This window comes from Oncorhynchus mykiss, chromosome 3 (genome assembly GCF_013265735.2).
Source record: "Oncorhynchus mykiss isolate Arlee chromosome 3, USDA_OmykA_1.1, whole genome shotgun sequence".
Lineage (NCBI taxonomy): Eukaryota > Metazoa > Chordata > Actinopteri > Salmoniformes > Salmonidae > Oncorhynchus > Oncorhynchus mykiss.
The window spans coordinates 22777377-22805124 of NC_048567.1; the positions used below are offsets into that span (position 1 = coordinate 22777377).

The 27748-nt window shown below is 44.0% G+C and overlaps 1 protein-coding gene across 3 annotated transcripts in view; it reads right to left on the minus strand.

Annotated features, from left to right (window-relative positions):
- The window catches only part of bbs9 (Bardet-Biedl syndrome 9), a 204915-nt gene that overhangs the window by 133536 nt on the left and 43631 nt on the right, over positions 1 to 27748 (minus strand). For 2 of the 3 annotated variants that reach the window (XM_036972410.1, XM_036972409.1), the window contains exons 15-19: positions 25251 to 25265; positions 11719 to 11859; positions 10829 to 10924; positions 10548 to 10720; positions 10283 to 10435 (exon numbers count right to left, since the gene is read on the minus strand). In XM_036972410.1, the coding sequence (XP_036828305.1) occupies positions 10283 to 10435; positions 10548 to 10720; positions 10829 to 10924; positions 11719 to 11859; positions 25251 to 25265 (578 nt within the window). The remainder of the gene's footprint in view (positions 1 to 10282; positions 10436 to 10547; positions 10721 to 10828; positions 10925 to 11718; positions 11860 to 25250; positions 25266 to 27748) is intronic. The other variant, XM_036972411.1, reaches the window with a different exon arrangement.

Genomic DNA, 27748 nt, shown 5'->3' on the forward strand with positions numbered 1-27748 from the left:
AGACACACCCATTCATTACATGCACTGGGGCCAAAGAAGGTAAATCAGTAGAATTATCAACAAGCAGTGTCGCGTGAACCAGGCTGCTGCAGCCAACATACGTAGCAATCTTTACAGACCACAGGGTTAGAGTAACATTTACACACACACACACACACACACACACACACACAAAGTGATCAGCATCCAAAATCATAACCATAAACATACATGTTAAGCAATGGAATTCTCTCGTATGAGCAAAACACTTTAGTCAGTACAGGGACAACAATAGTAAGTTCCTCTGGTCCCAGTAGATAAAGCCACAGGCAGGGCATGATTGTTGTTGTTTCGTTGTCCTCTGCCACGGTCTCCCTCTCTACTGTCTAGGGTTACCTTAAGCTGGCAGACGGAGCCAGAAACAGATAGGGACTGTGTGTGAGACATAAATCTCACACACACAAACACACAGTTGAAGTACGAAGTTTACATACACCTTAGTCAAATACATTTAAACTCAGTTTCTCACAATTCCTGACATTGAATCCTAGTTAAAATTCCCTGTATTAGGTCAGTTAGGATCACCACTTTATTTTAAGAATATGAAATGTCAGAATAATAGTAGAGAAGGATTTATTTCAGCTTTTATTCCTTTCATCACATTCCCAGTGGGTCAGAAGTTTACATACACTCAATTAGTATTTGGGAGCATTGCCTTCAAATTGTTTAACTTGGGTCAAACATTTTGGGTAGCCTTCCACAAGCTTCCCACAATAAGTTGGGTGAATTGTGGCCCATTCCTCCTGACAGAGCTGGTGTAACAGAGTCAGGTTTGTAGGCCTCCTTGCTCACACACAGTTTTTCAGTTCTGCCCATACATTTTCTATGGGATTGAGGTCAGGGCTTTGTGATGGCCACTCCAATACCTTGACTTTGTTGTCCTTAAGCCATTTTGCCATATCTTTGGAAGTATGCTTGGTGTCATTGTCCATTTGGAAGACCCATTTGTGACCAAGCTTTAACTTTAAATGATGTCTTGAGATGAAGCCATCTATTTTGTGAAGTGCACCAGTCCCTCCTGCAGCAAAGCACCCCCACAACATGATGCTGCCACCCCTGTGCTTCACAATTGGGATGGTGTTCTTCAGCTTGCAAGCCTCCCCCTTTTTCTTCCAAACATAACGATGGTCATTACGGCCAAACAGTTCCATTTTTGTTTCATCAGACCAGAGGACATCTCTCCAAAAAAGCACGATCTTTGTCCCCATGTGCAGTTGTAAACCGTAGTCTGGCTTTTTTATGGTAGTTTTGGAGCAGTGGCTTCTTCCTTGCTGAGCGGCCTTTCAGGTTATGTCAACTCCAACCAACCAACCAACCTACCTACCTACCTACCTACGTCGACTCCAACCTACCTACGTCAACTCCAACCTACCTACCTACCTACGTCGACTCCAACCTACCTACCTACCTACCTACCTACCTACCTACCTACCTACCTACCTACCTACGTCGACTCCAACCTACCTACCTACCTACCTACCTACCTACCTACGTCGACTCCAACCTACCTACCTACCTATGTCGACTCCAACCTACCTACCTACCTACATACCTATGTTTACTCCAACCTACCTACCTACCTACGTCGACTCCAACCTACCTACCTACCTACCTACCTACCTACCTATGTCGACTCCAACCTACCTACGTCGACTCCAACCTACCTACCTACCTACCTATGTCGACTCCAACCTACCTACCTACCTACGTCGACTCCAACCTACCTACCTACCTACGTCGACTCCAACCTACCTACCTACCTACGTCGACTCCAACCTACCTACCTACCTATGTCGACTCCAACCTACCTTCCAACCTACCTACCTACGTCGACTCCAACCTACCTTCCAACCTACCTACCTACGTCGACTCCAACCTACCTTCCAACCTACCTACCTACGTCGACTCCAACCTACCTTCCAACCTACCTACCTACGTCGACTCCAACCTACCAACCTACCTACCTACGTCGACTCCAACCTACCTACCTACGTCGACTCCAACCTACCTACCTACCTACGTCGACTCCAACCTACCTACGTCGACTCCAACCTACCTACCTACCTATGTCGACTCCAACCTACCTTCCAACCTACCTACCTACGTCGACTCCAACCTACCTACCTATGTCGACTCCAACCAACCTACCTACCTACCTACCGACGTACGTACGCACGTATGTATGTCTCAAGAGAAGAGATGGAGAATGCTGCTAGCCACTGGCACTGTGTGTGTGTGTCTCCCAGGAGAGAGGAAGGTGGTGTGGGTTCACATACTGTACTGAAGCCCTTCGCTTTCATGACATCACCCATTATCCCTTGCGTTCCCTTAGGAAGTCCGTGAGGACTGTCGTGATGGAGCTAACAGGTACACAGGTGAATGAGGAAGCCAACGAGGTAAATGATGTACAGCTTTAACACAAGCGGTCTGTTGATACATATGTACATGGATTCGGTAAATCATATCTGTCTGAAAAACTCCACACACAGTTCAAATGTTTTATTACGCACGCAGACACGCATACACACACAATCTGCTGAAGACTATCCAGCAGTATATATTTTCAGAAACACAGTCATTGACCCGTTTCCCAAGTATCTCTGGTCCTGCCATTGAATTCTCAGAATCAAGAGGAGAGGGCCGTGACACGGAAAGCTGAGTGCTAGCTGAGCGATAGAAAACACTGCTGGTGCCAACACTGGAGTATATGCGCTCGAGGTTTATTCTACTTCAATGTGACATTTCAGTGTTAATATATGACTAAAATATAACACTTATGATATGGTAACAAAAATATATAATTGAATGAAAACAGTGCATAGTGAGAGTGAGCGAAGTATGACTGGAGGACAAGGGCCTCCTGGAGATCAGGGGGTTTTAGTGGTGCCTGGAGCACAGCTCTGTGGGACATACATCAGAGTGAGACATCCCCAAAAGACCCCAATAACGAGCCTCTGTGGGCCCGGGGATAATGAGCACCTCTGATGGAGGCGAGGGTGTGTGTGTATGCGTGTGCGTCCGTGCATGCTTGGCGGTGTACAGGAGTGTGTGTGAGTGCTTCTCACTTTAATTACACCGTGTGAATAATCCCGTTAGCTGGTGGCTAACCTCGGAGAGGCTAATAACAAAGGACCAGTGGGAGAAGGCATGCTCCATTACAGTGTGGAATCCCCTCTCCACTCAGGCCGCTAACAGCCACTCAGCAGACACAATGAGATTAGGGTTCTAAACCTGTGGAACACAGAGGAACACTGGGCCTGTGGCATGTGCTAAGCCCTCCCTCGCTGAGAGGAGAAATGACATTCTTTAGCCGGAGAGGAAAAACACACTAGGGGATAATGACATAGATGTAGAGTGGACAGAATGGACTGGGAAAATGGCCCAGTTTAGTTTAAGTGCAGGGAAAATTACGTTGGGATAAGAAATCGAAAGCATAGAACTTACTGGAGAAATGATAGCTGTTGAGTGCAGGGAAGTGTAGGGAACCTGGATAAATTCCATTTAGTCATTAAAGCACATGGAAATGACTCTGGGCTAATGGCATACTGTGGAACTAGACTGTATAGAATAGACTGGAAATGACACATTCTTTGATTAATAAAGCCCAGGGGGAAAGACAATGGGCTAATCTCTATGACACTTAGTGGGCCAGCCAATATGGCTAGCTAATTTAATGGCTGCTGTGTTATAAGCAACAGAGTAGAATGTGATGTGGTAAGCAACAAGGGACTGAACATTCTAAAATATCCAGATAACCCCAAGAAATATATTCAACTGGATATCCTGCTATGTAGTTCTGTATGGTGATGTCCATCTATGTTCTAAAAAGTTTTACATAGTCACATGAAATGGTGCAATGAAACAGATTGAATTGAAAACACTAGAACTGGATTGACTGACACACCTTTGATTTCATCTCATGTGGTCATGAAGGAAAGGAGAAGACAGGGGTGGGTGGCTCTCTCTCCCTCACCAGTAATACACCCGGACATGTTTGTGATAAAAGTCCACCACACCCAGGGGAGTCCCACAGACAGAAGCATTACAAGTAGGTACAGTACACCTCAGACCTTCTCTAGCCCCCATCTCTATCTGCCTTTGGGCAAACACCTGGGCCTTCTCCATGGGAACAGAGAAGGAGGATGGTGTGTGTGTGTGTGTGTGTGAGGGGATTGTGCAGACTGGCAGAGATGGGCTTTGCTGTGGCTCCTCTCAGGGATTTGACATTCTTAGATAAAGCACCCCAGTCACACGCCCTCTCCTCTCTCCCTCCTGCTGTGTATGGCCTGAGGGGGCAGGAGACGACGCACACAAACACGCACGCACACACCCTTAATCGGTGTCCCAAATGGCAAGCTATTCCTTATGTAGTACGCTAAATGGGGAATAGGGTGCTATTTAGGACGTACCCTAGTGTGTGGCAAACACTCTTTTACATCATAGATATTTCTTTGAGTATCTGGTCACAGACACCACTAAAGATACTAAACAGTGCCTTCTCTAGTAAGCAAACAAAAGCCTTTTTCATGATGACGTTCTTCTGACCCAAGAGGTACAGGAAGTGACACAGTATTTAAGACCAGAGGCTGATCTCTGTCTGGCCATGATCCATGAGGAATTAGCCCCAAAACACTGTTCTGCTCTATGTATGCATACAGTACAGAGGTGTAGGTCTCCATGACCATTGATATTTCCATCTCTTTCTATACTTTTTTTAACATTGATTTAAATACTATTTCAATGTATTGTACATAGAAAGGTATTTATTTATGGGCCTTGCAATGAAAATGTTACATCCTACAGGAGTACCCTGATATGCCCATCTTCAGACATTTTTACGAGACGACCATAAGAATGATCTCCCAACAGTAACAATACTATCTACCGGTACACACAACACTGGTTTCCATATGACATCACATTTATAAAATACAGGTTTTTCCAGATACTTGCCTGTGTCACACACACACACTCCTCTATATCAATCACCATCTGTCCCCCACGCTTACACACACATGCCTATATGTCAGTCAGCTATATGAAAGACAGTCATTCATTGATATGGTAGACATTCATAGAGGAGGGCCCCAGTGACTCCTAAATGTGCATGATGGGTAGGCTGCATGTTCATTTATCCTGTGTCTGTGTGTGTGTTCGAAGGCCAGTTTGAAATGCAGTCTCTTAGGTGCGGTCTGTGTTTGTGTAGCAGATGAAAGGTCAGGAGGACCTGAGGGAGTTCCTCTGTTTCTCCTTTTTTTCTGACCCCAGGGTATTTTACCGAGGAAACACATTTACACATCTCAATGGACACACACAGCGCTCAGAGAGAGCCCCAGCCGTTAATCGCGAGGGCCTCACGTACACAGTGGGATCTGTGTTTAGCCATGTTTAGCGCTCCATTTGGGCACAGATAATTCAGCCGCTGTCTGAGAGAAGCCTCCATTACTGGAACGAGAGGCCCCCGAGCGGACTGTCAGTCAAAACTAAAGCGTCCCACCTCCTGCTTTTGAACTGCTAATTACAGAGAGCCTCCGCTCAACTCAAACTCAGCTCCCAGACAGCTAGTGCCGCGGCCCGCTAGGATAGCGCGCTAATGCTAACACCGTGGCCATTTCACCGGAGATAAACACTAGGCAAATATTTATATTCCCCCCTCACTCATCACACCCTCCTTCCCCTCTGCAACCCCCCACCCAGAAATGTCTTTCCCGGTCCCGAGTGACAGCAGTGTGCTTTCGCTCAGAGATCAACAGCAGAGGAGAAAAACAGGAATGCTAAGGCTAGGCTAAGATAGCCCTCTGGCTAACCTCTCCATACCTGCCATAGATTAATCAAACAGAGAGTTAAAGGGTGAGCCAGGCTGAACTATAAACCGTGGGGCCAGGATGAGTAACGTATTTTAAAGTAGTGAGAATAAAAAGTGGAGGAAACAGACACCTCTGGCCAGCTCACATACACATTATAGAGCAGGCCGCATCTGGCCTTCATGAATAAAATATAGGAGGAAGAGATGAGGAAATAATGAACAAAGGAAATATTATCCCCCTCTATATGAATGTACACTAGAGCAGAAAAATCACACAGGCCTCTCACAGTATCTCTGTTCTCTCGATGACAAACAACATACACAAACATTAATGAGGGGAAATCCCCTAACTGAAAGCCCAGCCTGGCCTCAGATAAGATGCATAATATTTACCAATCTGACATTCGATGATGCTGCACTTAGTTCATCCAAAGTACACATGTACCTCATCTACCACTTGCTGAGTCTCTGGGTCCACAGACCATTTTCTTGGTATCCATAATATTAGGCAAAATTGTCATTTGAGTGTACTATCCCTGACTAAGCACAATAAGGCATGTACTGTAGCTAAAAACAACTTTTAACCCCCGTCATTTACAAGCACATTTGGCATTTCAAAAGATGAAGACTCATGAGTGACAACCCCGGTTGTAACTAAAGCGCTGAGTTTGTGAGAACCACCATAGCTCACAGACCTTCAGAAGGGCTATATAAACCATACCCACCTAGAGATATGAATAATTTATTTGACGCGTGCATCACTCTTCCTAGTAGACCGTCGATAGAGTCCATTATTGGGTGTATACATTACAGCACGTATAAAGTGTCAGAAACTTCCCGAATCAACGGTGGGTGGCAGGCGCTGGCGGGAAGCGGGACTGACTGACACCGGAGCACATTAGACAGACTAGGGAGTAATACTGTATAGAGAGAATCACTCAGGGCACTAGTAATGCTAGGGGACAGGCAGCAGCGCTGGGACAGCATCAACTAGCATTAGCGAAACAAAGAGACACTGATATAGTAATAGCATTAGCTGGCACTGGGACATGCAGTGCATTTAGACAGATATCTGCCACGAACAGCATTGTCAAAACGACATACTTTAGAAACAAAAATGTATGCAATTAATGAAATGACTTACATTGCTAAAATATATTACACAGGTTTTTAATACATATTGTAATGAAACAGCAGGGAGCAGGTCTCGAACCCTCGACCTTCGAGCCCGAGGTCCGGCGTGCTATCGACTGTGCCGCATGCGCTAAAGGATGCTTGTGCGGCGGCAGAGTCTATTTCCGCGCTTATAAACCCAGGGTCGTTACAATATTATAGTTAGGGATGGGCCTGGTTATTTTAATATCTGAATAATACTCATAGGCCAATTTGAACGGCTTTGTCTAAATGAAATGATCCATGCTACACACAACGATATACCACGACATTTGAAATACTTAATTCAAGAAAACACCAAACTTCTAAAACGAGTTCTGACTGTCTACAGTCAGCTCCATGTGTAGCAAGCAAGCAACGTGAGAGATCTCTAATCAATGCCAGATGGAATTAAAATTATGGAATTAAGTTAGTTAAATGAGAAGGACCAATCTGCATGTAGTTGTTGAACCTAAGGACAGAAAGCCCAGTAAAATATCCTCAATTAGTCTAGGTACCTAGCTGGCTAACATAGCCAGCTTCTTAACGTCAATTCGATGCCGTCAAGAACCTCACGGTGAGGGTATGAGTACACCTCGTAGTGGACCTTATGCGGAGTGCATCTACAGTGTGAGCTCTGCATGGTTCTACTCAGATAGGAGTAATGGTGAAGTACTGACACATTAAATATCTAATGATGTCATCCACTCCCAGAGCCGTAGGAGAGCTAATGAACAGCGTTAAAGAGTGCCTCACCAAACGAGCCCCTACTGTAAACAGTGACGGCAAGGGACCATCACTTTTCAACGTCAGACAGTCTACACCACTCAAAACGCACACACGCACTCACACAGAACTAATACAGTAATCCACACACAGTTGGAACTCATCACCCGACATACACATCATCACACACTCACAATGGGAACTTCAAATCAAAACAAACAATCATACACACACACACACACAGTATAATGACACCACAAACACACTGTCCCACACTCCCACACACCGAACCATACAGAGGTTTCTAATGAGGTTTCTTTGTTTAATCATTTAAAAAGGAAGGCTCCCCCCACACACAGCAAGAGAAAGACACAAACACTCCCACATTCTTATTACAGCCCGTCTCCCGAATTAGTAAATAATGTCTAACCGGGCGATAAGACGAGCCTAGACGACAGAGATAGATGTGTGTGTGTGTGTGTGTGTGTGTGTGTGTCTGTGTGCATGTACACACTACCGGTCAAAAGTTTTAGAACACCTACTCATTCCAGGGTTTTTCTTTATTTTTACTATTTTCTACATTGTAGAATAATAGTGAAGATATCAAAACTATGAAATAACACATATGGAATCACATATTAACCAAAAGTGTTAAACAAATCCAAATATTCTTTATATTTGAATCTTCAAATATGCTCAGCACTTGTTGGCTGCTTTTCCTTCACTCTGCAGTCCAACTCATCCCAAACCATCTCAATTTGGTTAAGGTCGGAGGATTGTAGAGGCCATCTGATGCAGCACTCCATCACTCTCCTTCTTGGTCAAATAGCCCTTACACAGCCTGGAGGTGTGTTGGGTCATTGTCCTGTTGAAAAACAAATGAGCCCAAACCAGATGGGATGGTGTATCCCACTAAGCCCAAACCAGATGGGATGGTGTATCCCACTAAGCCCAAACCAGATGGGATGGTGTATCACTGCAGAATGCTGTAGTAGCCATGCTGGTTAAGTGTGTCTTGAATTCTAAATAAATCACAGACAGTGTCTCCAGCAAAGCACCCCCACATCCTCTTCCATGCATTACGGTGGGTAATACACATGCGGCGATCATCTGTTCACCCACACCACGTCTCACAAAGACCCAGCAGTTGGAACCAAAAATCTCTAATTTGGACTCCAGACCAAAGGACACATTTCCACCAGTTTAATGTCCATTGCTCATGTTTCTTGGCCCAAGCAAGTCTCTTCTTCTTATTGGTGTCCTTTTTAGTAGTTGTTTCTTTGCAGCAATTCGACCACAAAGGCCTGATTCACTCAGTCTCCTCTGAACAGTTGATGTTGACATGTGTCTGTTACTTGAACTCTGTAAAGCATTTATTTGGGCTGCAATTTCTGAGGCTGGTAACTCTAATGAACTTATCCTCTGCAGCAGAGGTAACTCTGGGTCTTCCATTCCTGTGGCGGTCCTCATGAGAGCCAGTTTCATCATAGCGCTTGATGGTTTTTGCGAATGCACTTGAAGAAACTTTCAAAGTCCTTGAAATTTTCCGTATTGCCTGACCTTCATGTCTTAAAGTAATGATGGGACTGTCGTTTCTCTTAACTTATTTGAGCTGTTCTTGTCATAAGATGGACTTGGTCTTTTACCAAATAGGGCTATGTTCTGTTTACCCCCCCTACCATGTCACAACACAACTGATCGGCTCAAACGGATTAAGAAGGAAAGAAATTCCACAAATTAACTTTTAAGAAACCACACATGTTAATTGAAATGCATTCCAGGTGACTACCTCATGAAGCTGGTTGAGAGAATGCCAAGAGTGTGCAAAACAGTCATCAAGGCAAAGGGTGGCTATTTGAAACATCTCAAATATAGATTCTATTTGATTTGTTTAACACTTTTTTTGGTTACTACATGATTCCATATGTGTTATTTCATAGTTTTGATGTCTTCACTATTATTCTACAATGTAGAAAATACAAAAAAAATAAAGAAAAACCCTTGAATGAGTAGGTGTTCTAAAACATTTGACTGGTAGTGTATGTCTTTGTGTTTATGTGCTTACAGTGTGTGTGTGTGTGTGTGTGTGTGTGTGTGTGTGTGTGTGTGTGTGTGTGTGTGTGTGTGTGTGTGTGTGTGTCTGCACAAGCATGGGTGTGTATGTTTGTGTATTCCTGTGTGTGGTCATGGCATTATGTGTGTATTCCTGTGTGTGTGTGGTCAAGGCAGTGCTTGTCTGCTATAAGTATACCATAGGGTGAGAGCTAGCACCTCAGTAGTAGCAGGAAGTGCATAAATCTGCAGTGTAGGCCCATCACTCTGTAAATCAACACTAGTGCACTCATTTATCTCTCTGTGTCTGTGTGTGTGTGTGTGTGTGTGTGTGTGTGTGTGTGTGTGTGTGCGTGTGTAAATAACCATACGGTGTGAGGTAGGGAAGAATCAACACCTCACAAAAGAGAGGGAAGAAGGGAAGGGAGAGAGACTCTCCTTTCATCATGTTTCTAAATGCTATGTGCATGCCTGAGAGTGTCCTGGTCTACTGTGTGTGTGTCTGACCTGGCGGTAGGTGCCCTCCATCAGTGTGTCTAGGTTCTGTAGGGGGGCGGGGGTCTTGTCTTTGAAGCGGGTCAGGAGACGGCGTTGGATGGCTCTGAACTGGACCGCCCGCTCTGACAGGAGGTCCTGGTACTTCTCTGCACTCACACGCAGCTATATGTACACACACACACACAATGTTTTTCTAACACTGCAGACAAAAGCTGTACCTAGAAACACAACACATGACTGTGTGTGTGACAGTGTGTCTGTGTTCCTTACACACCTCAAAGTGGTGGTCGACAGTCTCAAAGTACTCAGCCAGAGGTATAGGGCCTGCAAAGCTGTTTCTGAAGTCTTTGACTCCCTGCTTGGCAAAGTGGCGGTCGAAGCGCTGCACCAGCTCCTTAGCCACCAGCCAGATGTCCTCAAAACTCTCACTCTGGATACGGTAGCGCTCTGGAGAGGGTAGAAGGGAGGGGGGAGAGAAAGGGAGAGGGAGGTAGAGAAAGCTCAACTCCACATCAACCAAGTGCTAGAAGATGCTGCGTGTGTGTGTGTACTCACGGGAGGTCTTGGAGGCCATTACAGTGACTCTGGGCCCTGAGAGGAAGTGGAAGGCCAGAGCGTTTCCCTCCTTGTCCTCAGACTTCTCCAGAAAGTCTACAACACAGAGAGGGACATTTAGTGAGAACAATAGGAACTAGAGTCCATTGGTCAAGGATACAGATATCTGATTATGGCACATAAATGAAAACAGTCCCCTGAAACACCACAATAACCCATTAATCACACACAGACTTAACGTTCTCACGGACCAGTACAGTGTGGACTCAGGCAGATGTCAGGCAGAGATATGGTATGGGTTCCCTACCACACACACTCTGTCTCTGAGGTTCTCAGGGGCCAGTACAGTGGGGTCTCCAGTGATGGGATGTCAGACAGAGATATGGCAGCTTATCTCTCCTCAGGACGCCAGCCAACGTGAAGAGAGCACATCACATTGTTCTTTATCTACCCACAGAGCCGTGCGCACGCACGCATACACACACGCACGCACACACACACACTATCTTCATGCATCTAATCTGGGACAGGGGTCCTGTGTGGTAGGAGACGCCATGCCCAGGTCCAGATAATGACTGATAGTCAGCGCTGCTTCCCAGGGCTGAGACCTGCTCACCAACAGCAGGTAGACTAGATTCACACTAACACTATCAACAGCATCAATACATACCACTCACTCTCCATTCCAGGGCAAATACATGCCACTCACTGTCATGCAGTTGACACTATCGAAGACAAGCAGACTTAAAACATAACCACTATTGTCACGGTACACCACTCTCCCACTATCCCTGGGTGTACAGGGGACCAGTGGAGAACAGGACATGTAGATATCTAATGGTACAGACCAAGTTCTGGGGTGACTCAGGTAGATCTCTATGGTCTGTTACCTGGGAAGACCTCGCTGAGGTTGACCGGCGGTTTGTTGGTATCCACAGTGATCTTATACTTGGCGTTCTTGGAGGGGGCGGAGGGGCAGCAGACCAGACGGAGGGGCAGGGAGAACTTACACTGGGCCACCCTCGGGATGCCTGAGAGGATGACAGAGGAGAGAGAGGCTGAATGTGAGGAGGTGGTTTTGTGGAACATGCAGGTCGCAGTGTGTGTGTGTGTTGGTCCTTAAAAATTGGAGAGACATCTTTTAATGAGTCAATGTGCTCTATCACGCTACTTGTGTGGTTAAGACATGGCTGGTTAAGACACCATAATACCTCCTCCTCCATGCATTACGGTGGGTAATACACATGCGGAGTTCATCCGTTCACCCACACCGCATCTCACAAAGACACGGCGGTTGGAAACAAATATCTCAAATTTGGACTTCAGGCCAAAGGACAAACTTCCATCGGTCTAATGTCCATTGCTCGTGTTTCTTGGCCAAAGCAAGTCCCTTATTATTATTGGTGTCCTTTAGTAGTGGTTTCTTTGCAGCAATTGGACCATGAAGGCCTGATTCATACAGCCTCCTCTGAACAGTTGATGTTGAGATGTCTGTTACTTGAACTCTGTAAAGCATTTATTTGGGCTGCAATTTCTGAGAATGGTAACTCTAATGAACTTATCCTCTGCAGCAGAGGTAACTCTGGGTCTTCATTTCCTCCTCATGAGAGCCAGTTTCATCATAGTGCTTGAAGAAACTTTCAAAGTTCTTGAAATGTTCCGTATTGACTGACCTTCATGTCTGAAAGTAATGAGGGACTGTTGTTTCTCTTTGCTTATTTAATTTGTTCTTGCCATAATATGAACTTGGTCTTTTACCAAATAGGGCTATGTTCTGTATACCCCCCCCAACCTTGTCACAACACAACTGATAGGCTCAAACGGATTAAGAAGGAAAGAAATTTCACAAACAAGCTTTTAAGAAGGCAAACCCGTTAATTGAAATGCATTCATGAAGCTAGTTGAGAGAATGCCAAGAGTGTGCAAAGCTGTCATCAAGGCAAAAGGTGGCTATTTGAAGTTATTTAAAATACATTCAGGTTTGTTTAACACTTTTTTGGTTACTACATGATTCCATTTGTGTTATTTCATAGTTTTGATGTCTTCACTATTATTCTACAATGTAGAAAATAGTACAAATAAAGAAAAACACTTGAATGAGTCGGTGTTCTAAAACTTTTGACCAGTAGTGTATGTCTTTGTGTTTATGTGCTTACAGTGTGTCTATGCCATTTAATCATGGATGTAGGGAGAAAATGCCCTCTTTTAAAAAAAATTCTTGTCACTCCTGTTGGCTCCCCCAAGTGGGGGTTTGTGCGCTCTGAAATGGCTCAAAGTCAAGTTCTTGGCCACTGACGAGCATTGCGAAGTAGAAACGGTAGGTTTGTTTCTACGTGGTCGGCACGCAGCAGGAACCGCTTTTGATCTAGCAAAAGGAGGAACGACCTCCCGCTGTGATAAGTACCTATCTGCAGTCTATCGGAGTCAAGTCATTTATCTGTGACTAGTAGATGTTAACCTTGCAGTAGGTCTCAAAAAAGAGAAGCCGTGCAAAGTTAAACAGAGGTGCCAACATTCTTTTTTTATATTTGTTTTATTTCACCTTTATTTAACCAGGTAGGGAGCCATTCGTAGTCGCTACTACGCTAGGCGAGCGGTAGACTCGTCGTTCAGAAAACTAGCGGGCCGGGGCATGCAGATGGGTCTTCGGCAATATCACAACGGAAAAGCATGTTGAAACCACATCGGACGATTACATCGGCAGACCAGTTGTGATGGATCGGCGGGGCTCCGTGTCGGCAATAAAGGGTCCAGGCAAATTAGCAAAAGAGATATTGTAGAACAAGAATTAGCTGTTTTTTCTTCTCCGACTAGTCGGGAGATAGGCCTAGCTCAAGGCTAGCTCAAGGCTAACTGGTGCTTGCTTCAAGACAGAGACGTATAATTCACTGTATCACAATTCCAGTGGGTCAGAAGTTTACATACACTAAGTTGACTATGCCTTTAAACAGCTTAGAAAATTCCAGAAAATTATGTCATGGCTTTAGAAGCTTCTGATAGGCTAATTGACATAACTTGTGTCAATTGGAGGTGTGCCTGTGGATGTATTTCAAGGCCTACCTTCAAACTCAGTGCATCTTTGCTTGACATCATGGGAAAATCAAAAGAAATCAGCCAAGACCTCAGAAAAAAAATTGAAGACCTCCACAAGTCTGGTTCATCCTTGGGAGCAATTTCCAAACGCCTGAAGGTACCACGTTCATCTGTACAAACAATAGTACGCAAGTATAAACACCAAGGGACCACGCAGCCGTCATACTGCTCAGGGAGAAGACGCGTTCTGTTTCCTAGAGATGAATGTACTTTTGTGCGAAAAGTGTAAATCAATCCCAGAACAACAGCAAAGGACCTTGTGAAGATGCTGGAGGAAACAGGTACAAAAGTAACTGTATCCACAGTAAAACAAGTCCTATATCGACATAACCTTAAAGGCCGCTCAGGAAGGAAGAAGCCACTGCTCCAAACCCGCCGTAAAAAAGCCAGACTACGGTTTGCAACTGCACATGGGGACAAAGATTGTGCTTTTTGGAGAAATGTCCTCTAGTCTGATGAAACAAAAATAGAACCGTTTGGCCATAATGACCATCGTTATGGTTGGAGGAAAAAGGGGGAGGCTTCCAAGCCGAAGAACACCATCCCAACCGTGAAGCACAGGGGTGGCAGCATCATTTTGTGGGGGTGCTTTGCTGCAGGAGGGGCTGGTGCACGTCACAAAATAGATGGCTTCATGAGGAAGGAACATTATGTGGATATATTGAAGCAACATCTCAAGACGTCAGTTAAAGCTTGGTTGCAAATGGGTCTTCCAAATGGACAATGACCCCAAGTATACTTCCAAAGTTGTGGCAAAATGGCTTAAGGACAACAAAGTCAAGGTATTAGAGTGGCCATCACAAAGCCCTGACCTCAATCCCATAGAAAATCTGTGGGCAGAACTGAAAAAGTGTCTGCGAGCAAGGAGGCCTACAAACCCCACTCGGTTACAGCAGCTCTGTCAGGAGGAATGGGCCAAAATTCACCCAACTTATTGTGGGAAGCTTGTGTAAGGCTACCCAAAACCTTTGACCCAAGTTTAACAATTTGAAGGCAATGCTACCAAATACTAATTGAGTGTATGTAAACTTATGACCCACTGGGAATGTGATGAAAGAAATAAAAGCTGAAATAAATCACTCTACTATTATTCTGACATTTCACATACTTAAAATAAGTGGTGATCCTAACTGACCTAAGACACAGAATTCTTCCTAGGATTAAATGTCAGGAATGGTGAAAAACTGAGTTTAAATGTACTTGGCTAAGGTGTTTGTAAACTTCCGACTTCAACTGTATGTAAAGACTATTTGTAAACTGTATGTTGAAACTGTTTGTAAACAGTTGGAATGTCTTGCTTTGAATATTGAGGTTTCAAATGGTCTCTGTACAACTGTGATTGGCTGTTATAGACCCCCCTCTGCTCTCGGTGATGCATTTTCTTCCCTGATGCACCTTATGTCTAAACTTTTTTACAGTGAAATGATCTTGATTGGTGATCTCAACTGGTGTTGGTTAAAGCATGTGTCTGATGATTTAAAAATGTTATGTAATTCTATGCATCTTCCCTTGTTGATTAACTCACACACTCGCTAAAATCTCAAAATGTCCAGATAACTCTACCCTGATTGATTTGATAGACAAACGTTCCACATATATCATGCCAAAAAACACCAACCACAATATTTCAGTGAACATTGTGCTGCTGTTGCTGTTAGAAATACTAAGGTTCCTAAGACAAACCCACGCTTTATTCGTAAGAGAAATCTGAAGAGTTTTAATGAGCAGGCTTTCTTTTTTATTCCTGATGTGGAAACTGCCTGGAAATTCTTTCATTATGTTTTTTTTCCCAAATAGTAAACAAACATACCCCATTCCACAGGTTCTGAGTTAAAGGGCGGGATAATCCATGGTTTTCTTCTGAGCTGTCTTGTATTATTTATAAACATAATCTAGCCTGGGCTAAAGCAAGGAAATCATGTTCTGATGATGATTGGCTTCTTTTTAGGCAGTTACGAAACAAGTTTTATTTTCTTCTCAGAAAGGCCAATTCTGAATATTTTATGTCTGTTACCACCGATAACCATAATGACCCCAGAAAGGTTTGGAAGGCTATTAAGTATATGTCTGGAAACAGTAATGTTAATGAATGATCTTCATGTGTATTGAAGGACTTTGTTGCTGTATATGACAAAACTGAAATGCTGAATTGTTTCAATGAGCACTTTGCATCATCCGGTAGGCTGTTTGATTCAGTGTCCTCTGTCTCTGTACAACCCTGTGTGAATGAACCAGTGAGAGCTGGCCAAACTTTTTACCATACTCAGTGCAGGAGGTACATAAAGCCCTGAAATCCTTAGATCAGAGAAAGCCTGCAGGTTCTGATCTTCTTGATCCCTGCTTTTTAAATCTGGCAGCGGATTTCATAGCTGAACCACTTACATATCTGTTCAATCTAACCCTGGAATGTAATGAAATTCCAAAGATCTGGAAATCAGCATCTGTCCTACCACTTTTAAAAAGGGGGAGATCCGACACTTTTAAATAATTATAGTTGCATGTGAATTCCAAGATGGCGTACCAGTCAGACGTCTTTTGTCCTCGTCTTGGCGTGTCCCGTGTATGTATATATATATATATATATGTATTCACATCCTACCATACCTTTGTCTGTACATTATGCCTTGAATCTATTCTACCGTGCCCAGAAACCTGCTCCTTTTACTCTCTGTTCCGAACGTACTAGACGACCAGTTCTTATAGCCTTTAGCCGTACCCTTATCCTAATCCTCCTCTGCTCCTCTGGGGATGTAGAGGTTAATCCAGGCCTTGCAGTGCCTAGCTCCACTCCCATTCCCCAGGCGCTCTCATTTGTTGACTTCTGTAACCGTAAAAGCTTTGGTTTCATGCATGTTAACATTAGAAGCCTCCTCCCTAAGTTTGTTTTATTCACTGCTTTAGCACACTCTGCCAACCCTTATGTCCTAGTCGAGTCTGAATCCTGGCTTAGGAAGACCACCAAAAACCCTGACATTTCCATCCTAACTATAACACTTTCCGACAAGATAGAACTGCCAAAGGGGGCGGAGTTGCAATCTACTGCAAAGACAGACAGAACTCTGCAGGCTTATTATCCAGGTCTGTGCACAAACAACGAGCTTCTACTTTTTTTTTTAAATCCACCTTTCCAGAAACAAGTCTCTTTGTTGCTATACACCACCTTCTGCCCCCAGCAGTGCCCTGGACACCATATGTGAATTGATTGCCCCCATCTATCTTCAGAGCTCGTGCTGTTAGGTGACCTAAACTGGGACATGCTTAATACCCCAGCCATCCTACAATCTAAACTTGATGCCCTCAATCTCACAGAAATTATCAATGAATCTACCAGGTACAACCCCAAATCCGGTAACACGGGCACCCTCATAGATAACAACCTAACCAAACTGCCCTCCAAATACACCTCTGCTGCCGTCAAACCAGGATCTCAGCGATCACTGACTCATTGCCTGCATCCATAATGGGTCTGCGGTCAAACGACCACCCCTCATCTCTGTCAAATGCTCCCTAAAACACTTCAGCGAGCAGACCTTTCTAATCGACCTGGCCCAGGTATCCTGGAAGGATATTGACCTCATTCCGTCAGTAGAGGATTCCTGGTTATTCTTTAATATAGCCAGCAGCATACCACCCTGCATACCACTGCTGGCTTGCTTCTGAAGCTAAGCAGGGTTGGTACTGGTCAGTTCATGGATGGGAGACCAGATGCTGCTGGAAGTGGTGTTGGAGGGCCAGTAGGAGGCACTCTTTCCTCTGGTCTAAAAAAATATCCCAATGCCCCAGGGCAGTGACTGCCCTGTGTAGGGTGGCGTCTTTCGGATGGGACGTTAAACGGGTGTCCTGACTCTCTGAGGTCATTAAAGATCCCATGGCACTTATCGTAAGAGTAGGGGTGTTAACCCCGGTGTCCTGGCTAAATGCCCAATCTGGCCCTCAAACCATCACGGTCACTTAATAATCCCCAGTTTACAATTGGCTCATTCATCCCCCTCCTCTCCCCTGTAACTATTCCCCAGGTCATTGCTGCAAATGAGAATGTGTTCTCAGTCAACTTACCTGGTAAAATAAAGAATAAATAAATAAATAAAATAACTTCTTATGGCTGGGGGCAGTATTGAGTAGCTTGGATGAATAAGGTTCCCAGAGTAAACTGCCTGCTACTCAGGCCCAGTTGCTAATATATGCATATTATTAGTAGATTTGGATAGAAAACACTCCGAAGTTTCTAAAACTGTTTGAATTATGTCTGAGTATAACAAAACTTATATGGCAGGCAAAAACCTAAGAAAAAAAATCATTGCCTATCGGATATACAGTGTCATATTGCACTTCCTAAGGCTTCCACTAGATGTCAACAGTCATCACCTTGTTTGATGCTTCTCCTGTGAAGGAGGGGGGAATGGGAGCTGAATGAGTCAGAGGTATGCCAGAGCGGCATGAGCTGATCACGCGCTCACTTGAGAGAGTTAGCTCTGTTCCATTGCATTTCTACAGACAAAGGAATTCTCCGGTTGGAACATTATTGAAGATTTATGATAAAAACATCCTAAAGATTGATTCTATACTTCGTTTGACATGTTTCTCCAAACTGTAATATGACCTTTCGTCTGAACTTACGCCTGGACTTGCCCTCGCGTCGTGAGTTTGGATTGTGTACTAAACGCGCGAACAAAAAGGAGGTATTTGGACATAAATGATGGACTTTATCAAACAAATCAAACATTTATTGTGGAACTGCGATTCATGGGAGTGCATTCTGATGAAGATCATCAAAGTGAATATTTCTAATGCTATTTCTGACTATAATGCTATTTCTGTATGGCTTGTTTTGTGCTTTTTCGGTAAAGCTTTTTTTTTTAATCTGACACAGCGGTTGCATTAAGGAGAAGTTTATCTAAAGTTCCATGCATAACACTTGTATCTTTTATCAATGTTTATTATGAGTATTTCTGTAAATTGATGTGGCTCTCTGCAAAATCACCGGATGTTTTAGAAGCAAAACATTACTGAACGTAATGCGCTAATGTAAACTGAGATTTTTGGATATAAATATGAACTTTATCGAACAAAACATACATGTATTGTGTAACATAAAGTCCTATGAGTGTCATCTGATGAAGGTCATCAAAGGTTAGTGATTCATTTTATCTCTATTTCTGCTTTTTGTGACTCCTCTCTTTGGCTTAAAAAATGGCTGTGTTTTTCTGTGACTAGGTGCAGACCTAACAATCGTTTGGTGTGCTTTCGTCGTAAAGCCTTTTTGAAATCGGACACTGTGGTGGGATTAACAACAAGTTTATCTTTAAAATGGTGTACTTCTATGTTTGAGGAATTTTAATTATGAGATTTCTGTCGTTTTGAATTTGGTGCCCTGCACTTTCACTGGCTGTTGTCATATCGATCCCGTTAGCGGGATCTAAGCCATAAGAAGTTTAAAAGTGCTTTCCTCACCATCTTAAATAAGCATGCCCCATTCAAAAAAATTTAAATCCAGGAACAGATCTAGCCCTTGGTTCACTCCAGATCTGACTGCACTTGACCAGCACAAAAACATCCTGTGGCGTACTGCATTAGCATCGAATAGCCCCCGCGATATGCAACTTTTCAAAGAAGTTAGGAACCAATATACACAGGCAGTTAGGAAAGCAACGGCTAGCTTTTTCAAAAATACATTAGCATCATGTAGCACAAACTCCAAAAAGTTCTGGGAAACTGTAAAGTCCATGGAGAATAAGAGCACCTCCTCCCAGCTGCCCACTGCACTGAGGCTAGGAAACACTGTCACCACCGATAAATCCGCGATAATTGAGAATTTCAACAATACATTTTTCTACGGCTGGCCATGCTTTCTACCTGGCTACCCCTACCCCGGTCAACAGCCCTGTACCACCCACAGAAACTTGCCCAAGCCTCCCCATTTCTTCTTCACCCAAATCCAGATAGCTGATATTCTGAAAGAGCTGCAAAATCTGGCCCCTAGAAATCAGCCGGGCTAGACAATCTGGACCCTCTCTTTCTAAAATGATCAGCCAAAAATGTTGCAACCCCTATTACTAGCCTGTTCAACCTCTCTTTCATATCGTCTGAGAACCCCAAAGATTGGAAGGCTAACCAAACTGATACAGACCTGTATCTATATTACCCTGCCTTTCTAAGGTCTTTGAAAGCCAAGTTAACAAACAGATCACCGACCATTTCGAATCCCACCGTGCCTTCTCTGCTATGCAATCTGGTTTTCGAGTTGGCCATGGGTGCACCTCAGCCACGCACAAGATCCTAAACGATATCATAACCGCCATCAATTAGAGACAATACAGTGCAGCTGTATTCATCGACCTGACTCTGTCAATCACCACATTCTTATCAGTAGACTCAACAGCCTTGGTTTCTCAAATGACTGCCTCACCTGGTTCACCAACTACTTCTCAGGCAGAGTTCAGTGTGTCAAATCGGAGGGCCTGCTGTCCAGACCTCTGGCAGTCTATGGGGGTGCCACAGGGGTCAATCCTCGGGCCGACTCTTTTCTCTGTATACATCAATGATGTCGCTCTTGCTGCTGGTGATTCTCTGATCCACGCAGACGACACCATTCTGTATACATCTGGCCCTTCTTTGGACACTGTGTTAACCAACCTCCAGATGAGCTTCAATGCATTACAACTCTCCTTCCGTGGCCTCCAACTGCTCTTAAATGCAAGTAAAACTAAATGCATGCTCTTCAACTGATCGCTGCCCACACCTGCCCGTCCGTCCAGCATCACTGCTCTGGATGGTTCTGATTTAGAATATGTGGACAATTACAAATACCTAGGTGTCTGGTTAGACTGTAAACTCTCCTTCCAGACTCACATTAAGCATCTCCATTCCAAAATGAAATCTAGAATCGGCATCCTATTTCACAACAAAGCATCCTTCACTCATGCTGCCAAACAAACCCTCATAAAACTGACTATCCTACCGATCCTTGTATTCGGCGATGTCATTTACAAAATGCCTCCAACACTCTACTCAGCAAATTGGACGCAGTCTATCACAGTGCCATCTGTTTCATCACCAAAGCCCATATACTACCCACCACTGCGACCTGTATGCTCTCATTGGCTGGCCCTCGCTTCATACTCGTCGCCAAACCCACTGGCTCCAGGTCATCTATAAGTCTTTGCTAGGTAAAGCACCGCATTATCTCAGCTCACTGGACACCATAGCAGCACCCACCCGTAGCACACGCTGCAGCAGGTATATTTCACTGGTCACCCCCAAAGCCAATTCCTCCGTCGGCCGCCTTTCCTTCCAGTTCTCTGCTGCCAATGACTGGAACAAACTGCAAAAATCACTGAAGCTGGAGACTCATATCTCCCTCACTAGCTTTAAGCACCAGCGGTCAGAGCAGCTCACAGATAACTGTACATAGCACATCTGTAAATAACAGTATGGGGATGGGCTATTTATTTTATTTACTTTGCTCCTTTACACCCCAGTATCTCTACTTGCACACATCTATCACTCCAGTGTTTAATTGCTATATTGTAATTATTTCGCCACTATAGTCTACTCATTGCCTTACCTCCCTTATCCTACCTCATTTGCACACACTGTATATATACTTTTTCTATTGTATTATTGACTATGTTTATTCCATGTGTAACTGTGTTGTTGTTCGTGTCACACTGCTTTGCTTTATCTTGGCCAGGTCGCAGTTGTAAATGAGAACTTGTTCTCAACTAGCCTACCTGGTTAAATAAAGAATAAAATAAAAAAATAGGCCAATCTCAAAGCTGTCACCCCTGGTGAAAATACTTGAAACTAACTCTATTTTATTAATGTACCAAATCGGGCTTCAGGAAGAAGCATAGCACAATTACAGCAGCCATGAAGGATTTCAATTATATATCACTGAAGCCCTTGACAAAAAAACAGCACTATGTCTCACTTTTTATTGATTTCTCTAAGGCTTTTGATACAGTTGATCATGCTATACTGAGGCAGAGATTGTTGAGTGTAGGTCTTTCGGAGCATGCAGTTGCATAGTTTGCTAACTATCTGACTGATAGCACTCAATTTGACGGGCTCGTGTTTGTTAAAATTGTCTGTCTGTAATGGTGTGCCCCAGGGCTCTGTTCTTGGTCCCCTCTTATTCACTATTTATATAAGTAATTTAGACAAAATTTGCAAAATGCGCAACTTCACTTTTATGCTGATGATACTGTTATGTATTGTTGTTCCTTGTCTCTCACAAAAGCTTTCCAGAACTTGCAAACTGCTTTTTATACTGTTCAACAGACCTTGTGTCAATTGAAGCTTCTCCTCAATACTGACAAAACTAAACTAATGGTGTTTTCTAAATCAAGAAATAGATCTCTGAACCTTTCACCTATTACTACCTGTCAGGGCAATGAGATTGAGACTGTAACCTCATAAATATATTGGAATTTTAATTGACAATGGCCTGTCTTTTAAATTGCATTATCAACAACTTACAAAACATTTTTATTTTAGGAATAAGGCTTGTTTTTATTTTGAAGCCAGGAGGCTAGTATCAGCTACATGCATGCCTTTACTAGACTATGGGGATATTTTATATGTGAATGCTTCCGCTCAGTGTTTGAGATCAATTGACAGCCTTTACCATGACACATTGAGATTCATTTTAAACTGCAAAACCCTGACGCACCACTGCACTTTGTATACCAGGGTTGGCTGGCCTTCTCTAGTCACTCGTAGGCTCAGTCACTTGCATACTTTTATTTACAAAGCCATTTTGGGGTTTACTACCATTTTATTTTGGCATTTTTATTGTTCAGAAACATGGTGGGTACTCTCTTCGTTTGCAGGACTTTATCCTGATAACTGTTCCAAATGTCCGAACTGAATTTGGTAAAAGGGCTTTTATGTACTCTGCGCCATCGGCTTGGCACGCCTTACAAAATACTTTTAAACTGGAAGAACTTGTCCCGATTGGTGTTTTTAAATCACAGATGAAGGATTTTGAGACTGATTCCCTGACCTGTCAATGTTTTTAATTTGCTGTTTTAAGATTTTGTTATGCTCTTGTGAATTCTATGGTTTACTTGTAGTTTTTCATGTTGTCTTACTGTAATTGTGTAATGACTTGGTGCTGCCTATCTTGGCCAGGACGCTCTTGAAAAAGAGATTTCAAATCTTATTTAACCAGGAAGGGCTCATTGAAAGGTTAAATAAATACAATTAAAAACAATCTGTGAGTGAGACTCACAAACATCTCAAATAAGCGAGTTGTGGATGTTTTTGGAGGATCTCTAGTTAAGGGAACTCCTAAAACAGCACTGGGGAACATTACAGGCCGAGGTGGCCAACCATAACTCTTCCAGAGTTGGCTGACGATGCTGAGCTGGCCAGAACCCTGGCTGGAATAACAGAGAGAGACTGCTCAGGGGGAAATTCCCTTTTCCATCTTTTCACAAGAGAGAAAAGAGAAATAGGGAAAGAGGGAAAGGTGATAAAGAGAGCAAGAGAGAGCGATTAATAGAAAGACAAGACGGAAAGGGAATGAAAGAGAGAAAAAGCATTCAAGACGAGGCATAGCAATAGAGCGAAAACAGTGCAAGAGTCGCTCGCTCTCGAGGAAGAGAGCTGAGAGGGCGAGAAAGAATAAATGTGGAGAAGAGAAAGCGCAGGGTCTTTTCCAGTAGCGGGCCAGGCCCATCGCTAGCCAGTGAGTATAATCCTTCCCTGTTATGTCTGGCCAGGTAACCTAAGCTGTGTACTGTAGGGGCTTTACATCGCCCCGGCTCATGTAGCAACAAACACTAATATAATGGAGCAAAATCACAACCTTAGGGACCCAGAGTATAGACACAGTGTTCTCCCTACGTCCCTCTCTTCAGTTATCCTTCTCTCAGTTCCTCTTTTTCCCCCCCTTTTCTTTTCTCCCTCTTTCTCTCTTTTTTTGTTATTGTGTTTTTCTGTAGAGTAACCTGTAGACGTGGCTTTTTAAAAGCATCTTCACTGTGAAAACTCATATTGAGGTAATTGAAGGGTGTCGAATCGAGAGGACGTTTGACCACAGACACACTGTTGGCCTTTAAACTACTAGAATATTGATGGTTAAAGGATCTTCAAATGTTTTCAATGGGCAACTAATCCCAATTGCTGCAGGATCAGCTAAAATAAATATCCTGCCATCAATGAGGGGTGTGGTTGAAAGAATGAGGGGGGTGTGTAGAGGGGACTGACTGAGGATGAAGGAAAAAGCTGGAGGGAGAAAAGGAGTGAGAAGAAAGGAATGATAGTAAGAGAGAAGACTGAGACCAGAAAGGACTAGGGGAAACATTTTTCCCCTTTCAGGTCCCCAGCCGCCATTGACTAGTCGGCACTCTCTAAAGACAAACAGTGTGTGTGTTTAGGAAGAGGGGGACGTCCTGCCTGTAAATCTAAACTGGTCCCACCTCTTCACACACCGTATCCCAGACACCCCCTGTGTATTCTCAGGCAGCCACGGCAGAGTTACGACCCTCACTCGCCACTGTGATTTACTTTCATGGGCCATGTGTGTGTGTATTGTCTCACCTGAGCTGTCATTGTTGCCCTCTGTTGCAAACTCATGGTCGACACACCTGACCTCACTATGGGGTCACTGGTAGATATGAGGCCTATGAGGGTTTCTGTAGTAGTTATGAGAGTGGGCTACTTTTCTCCAAAGTTGAATATGAATATTATTTTCCCTAAAATCGTTGCTTTTAAGCACACCCAGCAACATGTCCTGTCAACACACAGCAACATGTGCTGTCAATCATCCTCTCTCAATGGATAATGGAAGTAGTCTGGAACTTCAGCAGCCTGATTACACCAGCACTAGTCATACTGCATGATATCTCACTGAGTGTGTCAAGTCTCTCTGACCACTCTGTTTATTTGACCCCAGGGCGACCGTAAGGGATCCTGTTCATTGTGCAGCTGTAATGATGTCATCGATGCAATGAAACGTCTGTGTGTGTGTGTGTGTCACTGATCAAAGGGAGGACATCTACTGTATCACAGCACATATGAACAGACAGAGGCACGGACAGACAGAAATAAACAAACGCTACTCAGAACTAGACACCCAACTATTTAGCCGTAATATGTAGTCTGTGTATGTGTGTGGGAGCTAGTAGATACAAGTGCATAAGTGTCTGCATGTGTACGTGGTGTGCCCATGTGTACAGTACGTGTAACCAAAAGTGTGTATGTGAAACTGTGTGTGTGTGTGTGTGTGTGTGTCTCTCTCTAGCTATATCGAGTTACGGGGGAACATAAACAGTGGGCTGTGGGCTCTTCCTGTGCTTCCCAGAGCAGAGCCCAGTCTACTTACCTGCAGGGTTGAGCTCTTTCATATGGGCCAGCAGCAAAGCAGGGGAAACACAAACACAACACAGTCACTTTAAAGGGCCCTGGCCCAGGGCACGTAAACACTGGAGCCCACTCATTCACTTTACACACATCCCTGCCCCCTTTCACCGCCTCCCTTCATCCCTCCCTCACTACTTCATCCCCTGCTTTAGTCTCTCCCTCCTCCACTCCGTTCCACCTCTATCGTCTCCCTGTTCTCATCTCTCTGGAAAGTGGAGTCCTCTCCTCGCGTCTTCTCCTTTATCTGCACCAAATGAAGAACTGAACAGGTGAAAGTAAACTCCTGTTGATTGCTGAATGATGATGCCAACAAATCTTGATGCACCCCATCCGCACATAAGTCACTGTCGGTCTCTTTTATTAAATGTGTGCTCAGAAGGCAAAGGCTCTACCTTAGACACAGACAGCAGGCTTGAGACTGACAATAGACAATGAGACAGACAGAATAAAAGAACAGACCTTCTAGGCTTAAGTACCAGACTGACAGAATACAGACAGTCTAAAAACAGAGACATCGACTACTGTAGCTACAGACGGCCAAGAATAACCGACAACCAGCCAAGCACACTCAGTTTAACATCAATTCAGGAGACAAAATGGTTCTAGTCTGCAAAACACATTATCAGCCAGCTGTGGACGGATTCATTCTATAATGATTCAATTGAGAGAGAAAAAAAGTGCACATTCCTAAAAAAAAAATATTCTGTTAAACCTCTGTTATTGACATAATCAATGACACACAATCAACTACACAGTAATTCGTTTGACAGTGAGTGAAGTTAATTAAATGCTGGAGGAGTCAAGGTGGTGCTGAATGTGTTTCAATGACTGAGGAATGAGCTCTACACTGAATCATGTGCCACTGATTCCTCTAGCAGTCTAGCAGCACAGTCAATGATGGCCAGATTGACTGTTAAACAGCAGCATGCCCCCGGTGCTGTGCTTGTGTATTTCACGCTTTGTTAGCGCTGATGAAAGGCAGCCACCTCTCTCCCCTTCTCTCTGGGTGTAGCCACATTGGCTGCCGAGGAAAGGAGAGGAGAGCGGGGCAGAGATTTAGCACAGGTCAAATGGAGCAGAACACAAGACAAATATACAGATAGAGGGGAAATGGACAGATATACGCACAAACAAACACAAAACACGTAGAGGCTGGTGTGATTAAAAATGAATGTCAACTAATTGATTTCAGACAGTGGATGGCCCCCAACATGGCCCTACTACATTCATTTGTGGACAGTGAGAGAGCACTACTGCAAATCCCTTTGATGGGCTCTAGGAAAAGGAGAGTAGACAGTAACAGAGAATTGTTGAGTTGTAATCGTTGCCTCTGGGTGCAGCGGCAGGAGAGAAAGCCCCCAGTATAGACGGCTGCATTCCTCCCATTCCAGCCAGGCATTCAGAGGAGAGGAGTGGAGGAGAGTGCTAATGGAGATTAACACTGCTCTGTCTAACACCTAGCCACTGGGCTAACACATCCACACACACACACAAAAATAAATATAGTCCACTAAACAGTCATATATCCACAGGTGTGTGTGTGTGTGTAGCCATCCCTCCTACCCCTGCTGTCAGTACATCTCTTCTCTCCGTTACTGTGATCTAAGTAATGTCTTACTGATCAAAACACAGGGCAGCCGTCGCTGGAAGGCCCTGTGAAAAACTCCAGGCTCCTCTCTTTCCACCCCAGCTATTTTTAGCATCACAATAAAATAAAAAAAACGCCTCGATATTTCCAAGCCATTTCACATTTAATGTGCTTTCAGGGAACCTTTCCACAAGGCGCTGCCAACACAGACAGTCCAAGGGAAACAATAGTATAAATGCCGCTTTTTAGTGAGCCGCTTTGAATCAAGTGAAATAATAAAACCCATGACATTTTAATTGAAATAAAGAGGGGTTTTGTTGGTTCGAGGGGAGAGTAATGTCTTCCAGAAATACATACTGCCTGGAACCAGATGCTTCGATGGATACAGTGCTGAGTTGAGTCCGCTGTTACCCATTCAGTGGTTTTAAAGGGTACAGAGCTGCTACAGCCAGATGTCAGCACTGTTACAGCCAGCTATCAGCACTGTTACTGTCAGTCCATCTCGTTACAGACATAGGTCAGTACTGTTACAGTCAGATGTCAGCACTGTTACTGACAGTCCATCTCGTTACAGCCATAGGTCAGTACTGTTACAGCCAGCTATCAGCACTGTTACTGACAGTCCATCTCGTTACAGACATAGGTCAGTACTGTTACAGTCAGATGTCAGCACTGTTACTGTCAGTCCATCTCGTTACAGCCATACGTCAGAGCTGTTACAGCCAGATGTCAGAGCTGTTACAGCCAGATGTCAGAGCTGTTACAGCCAGATGTCAGAGCTGTTACAGACAGATGTCAGAGCTGTTACAGACAGATGTCAGAGCTGTTACAGACAGAAGTCAGGACTTCTATGGACTTACTGTAAGATAAGT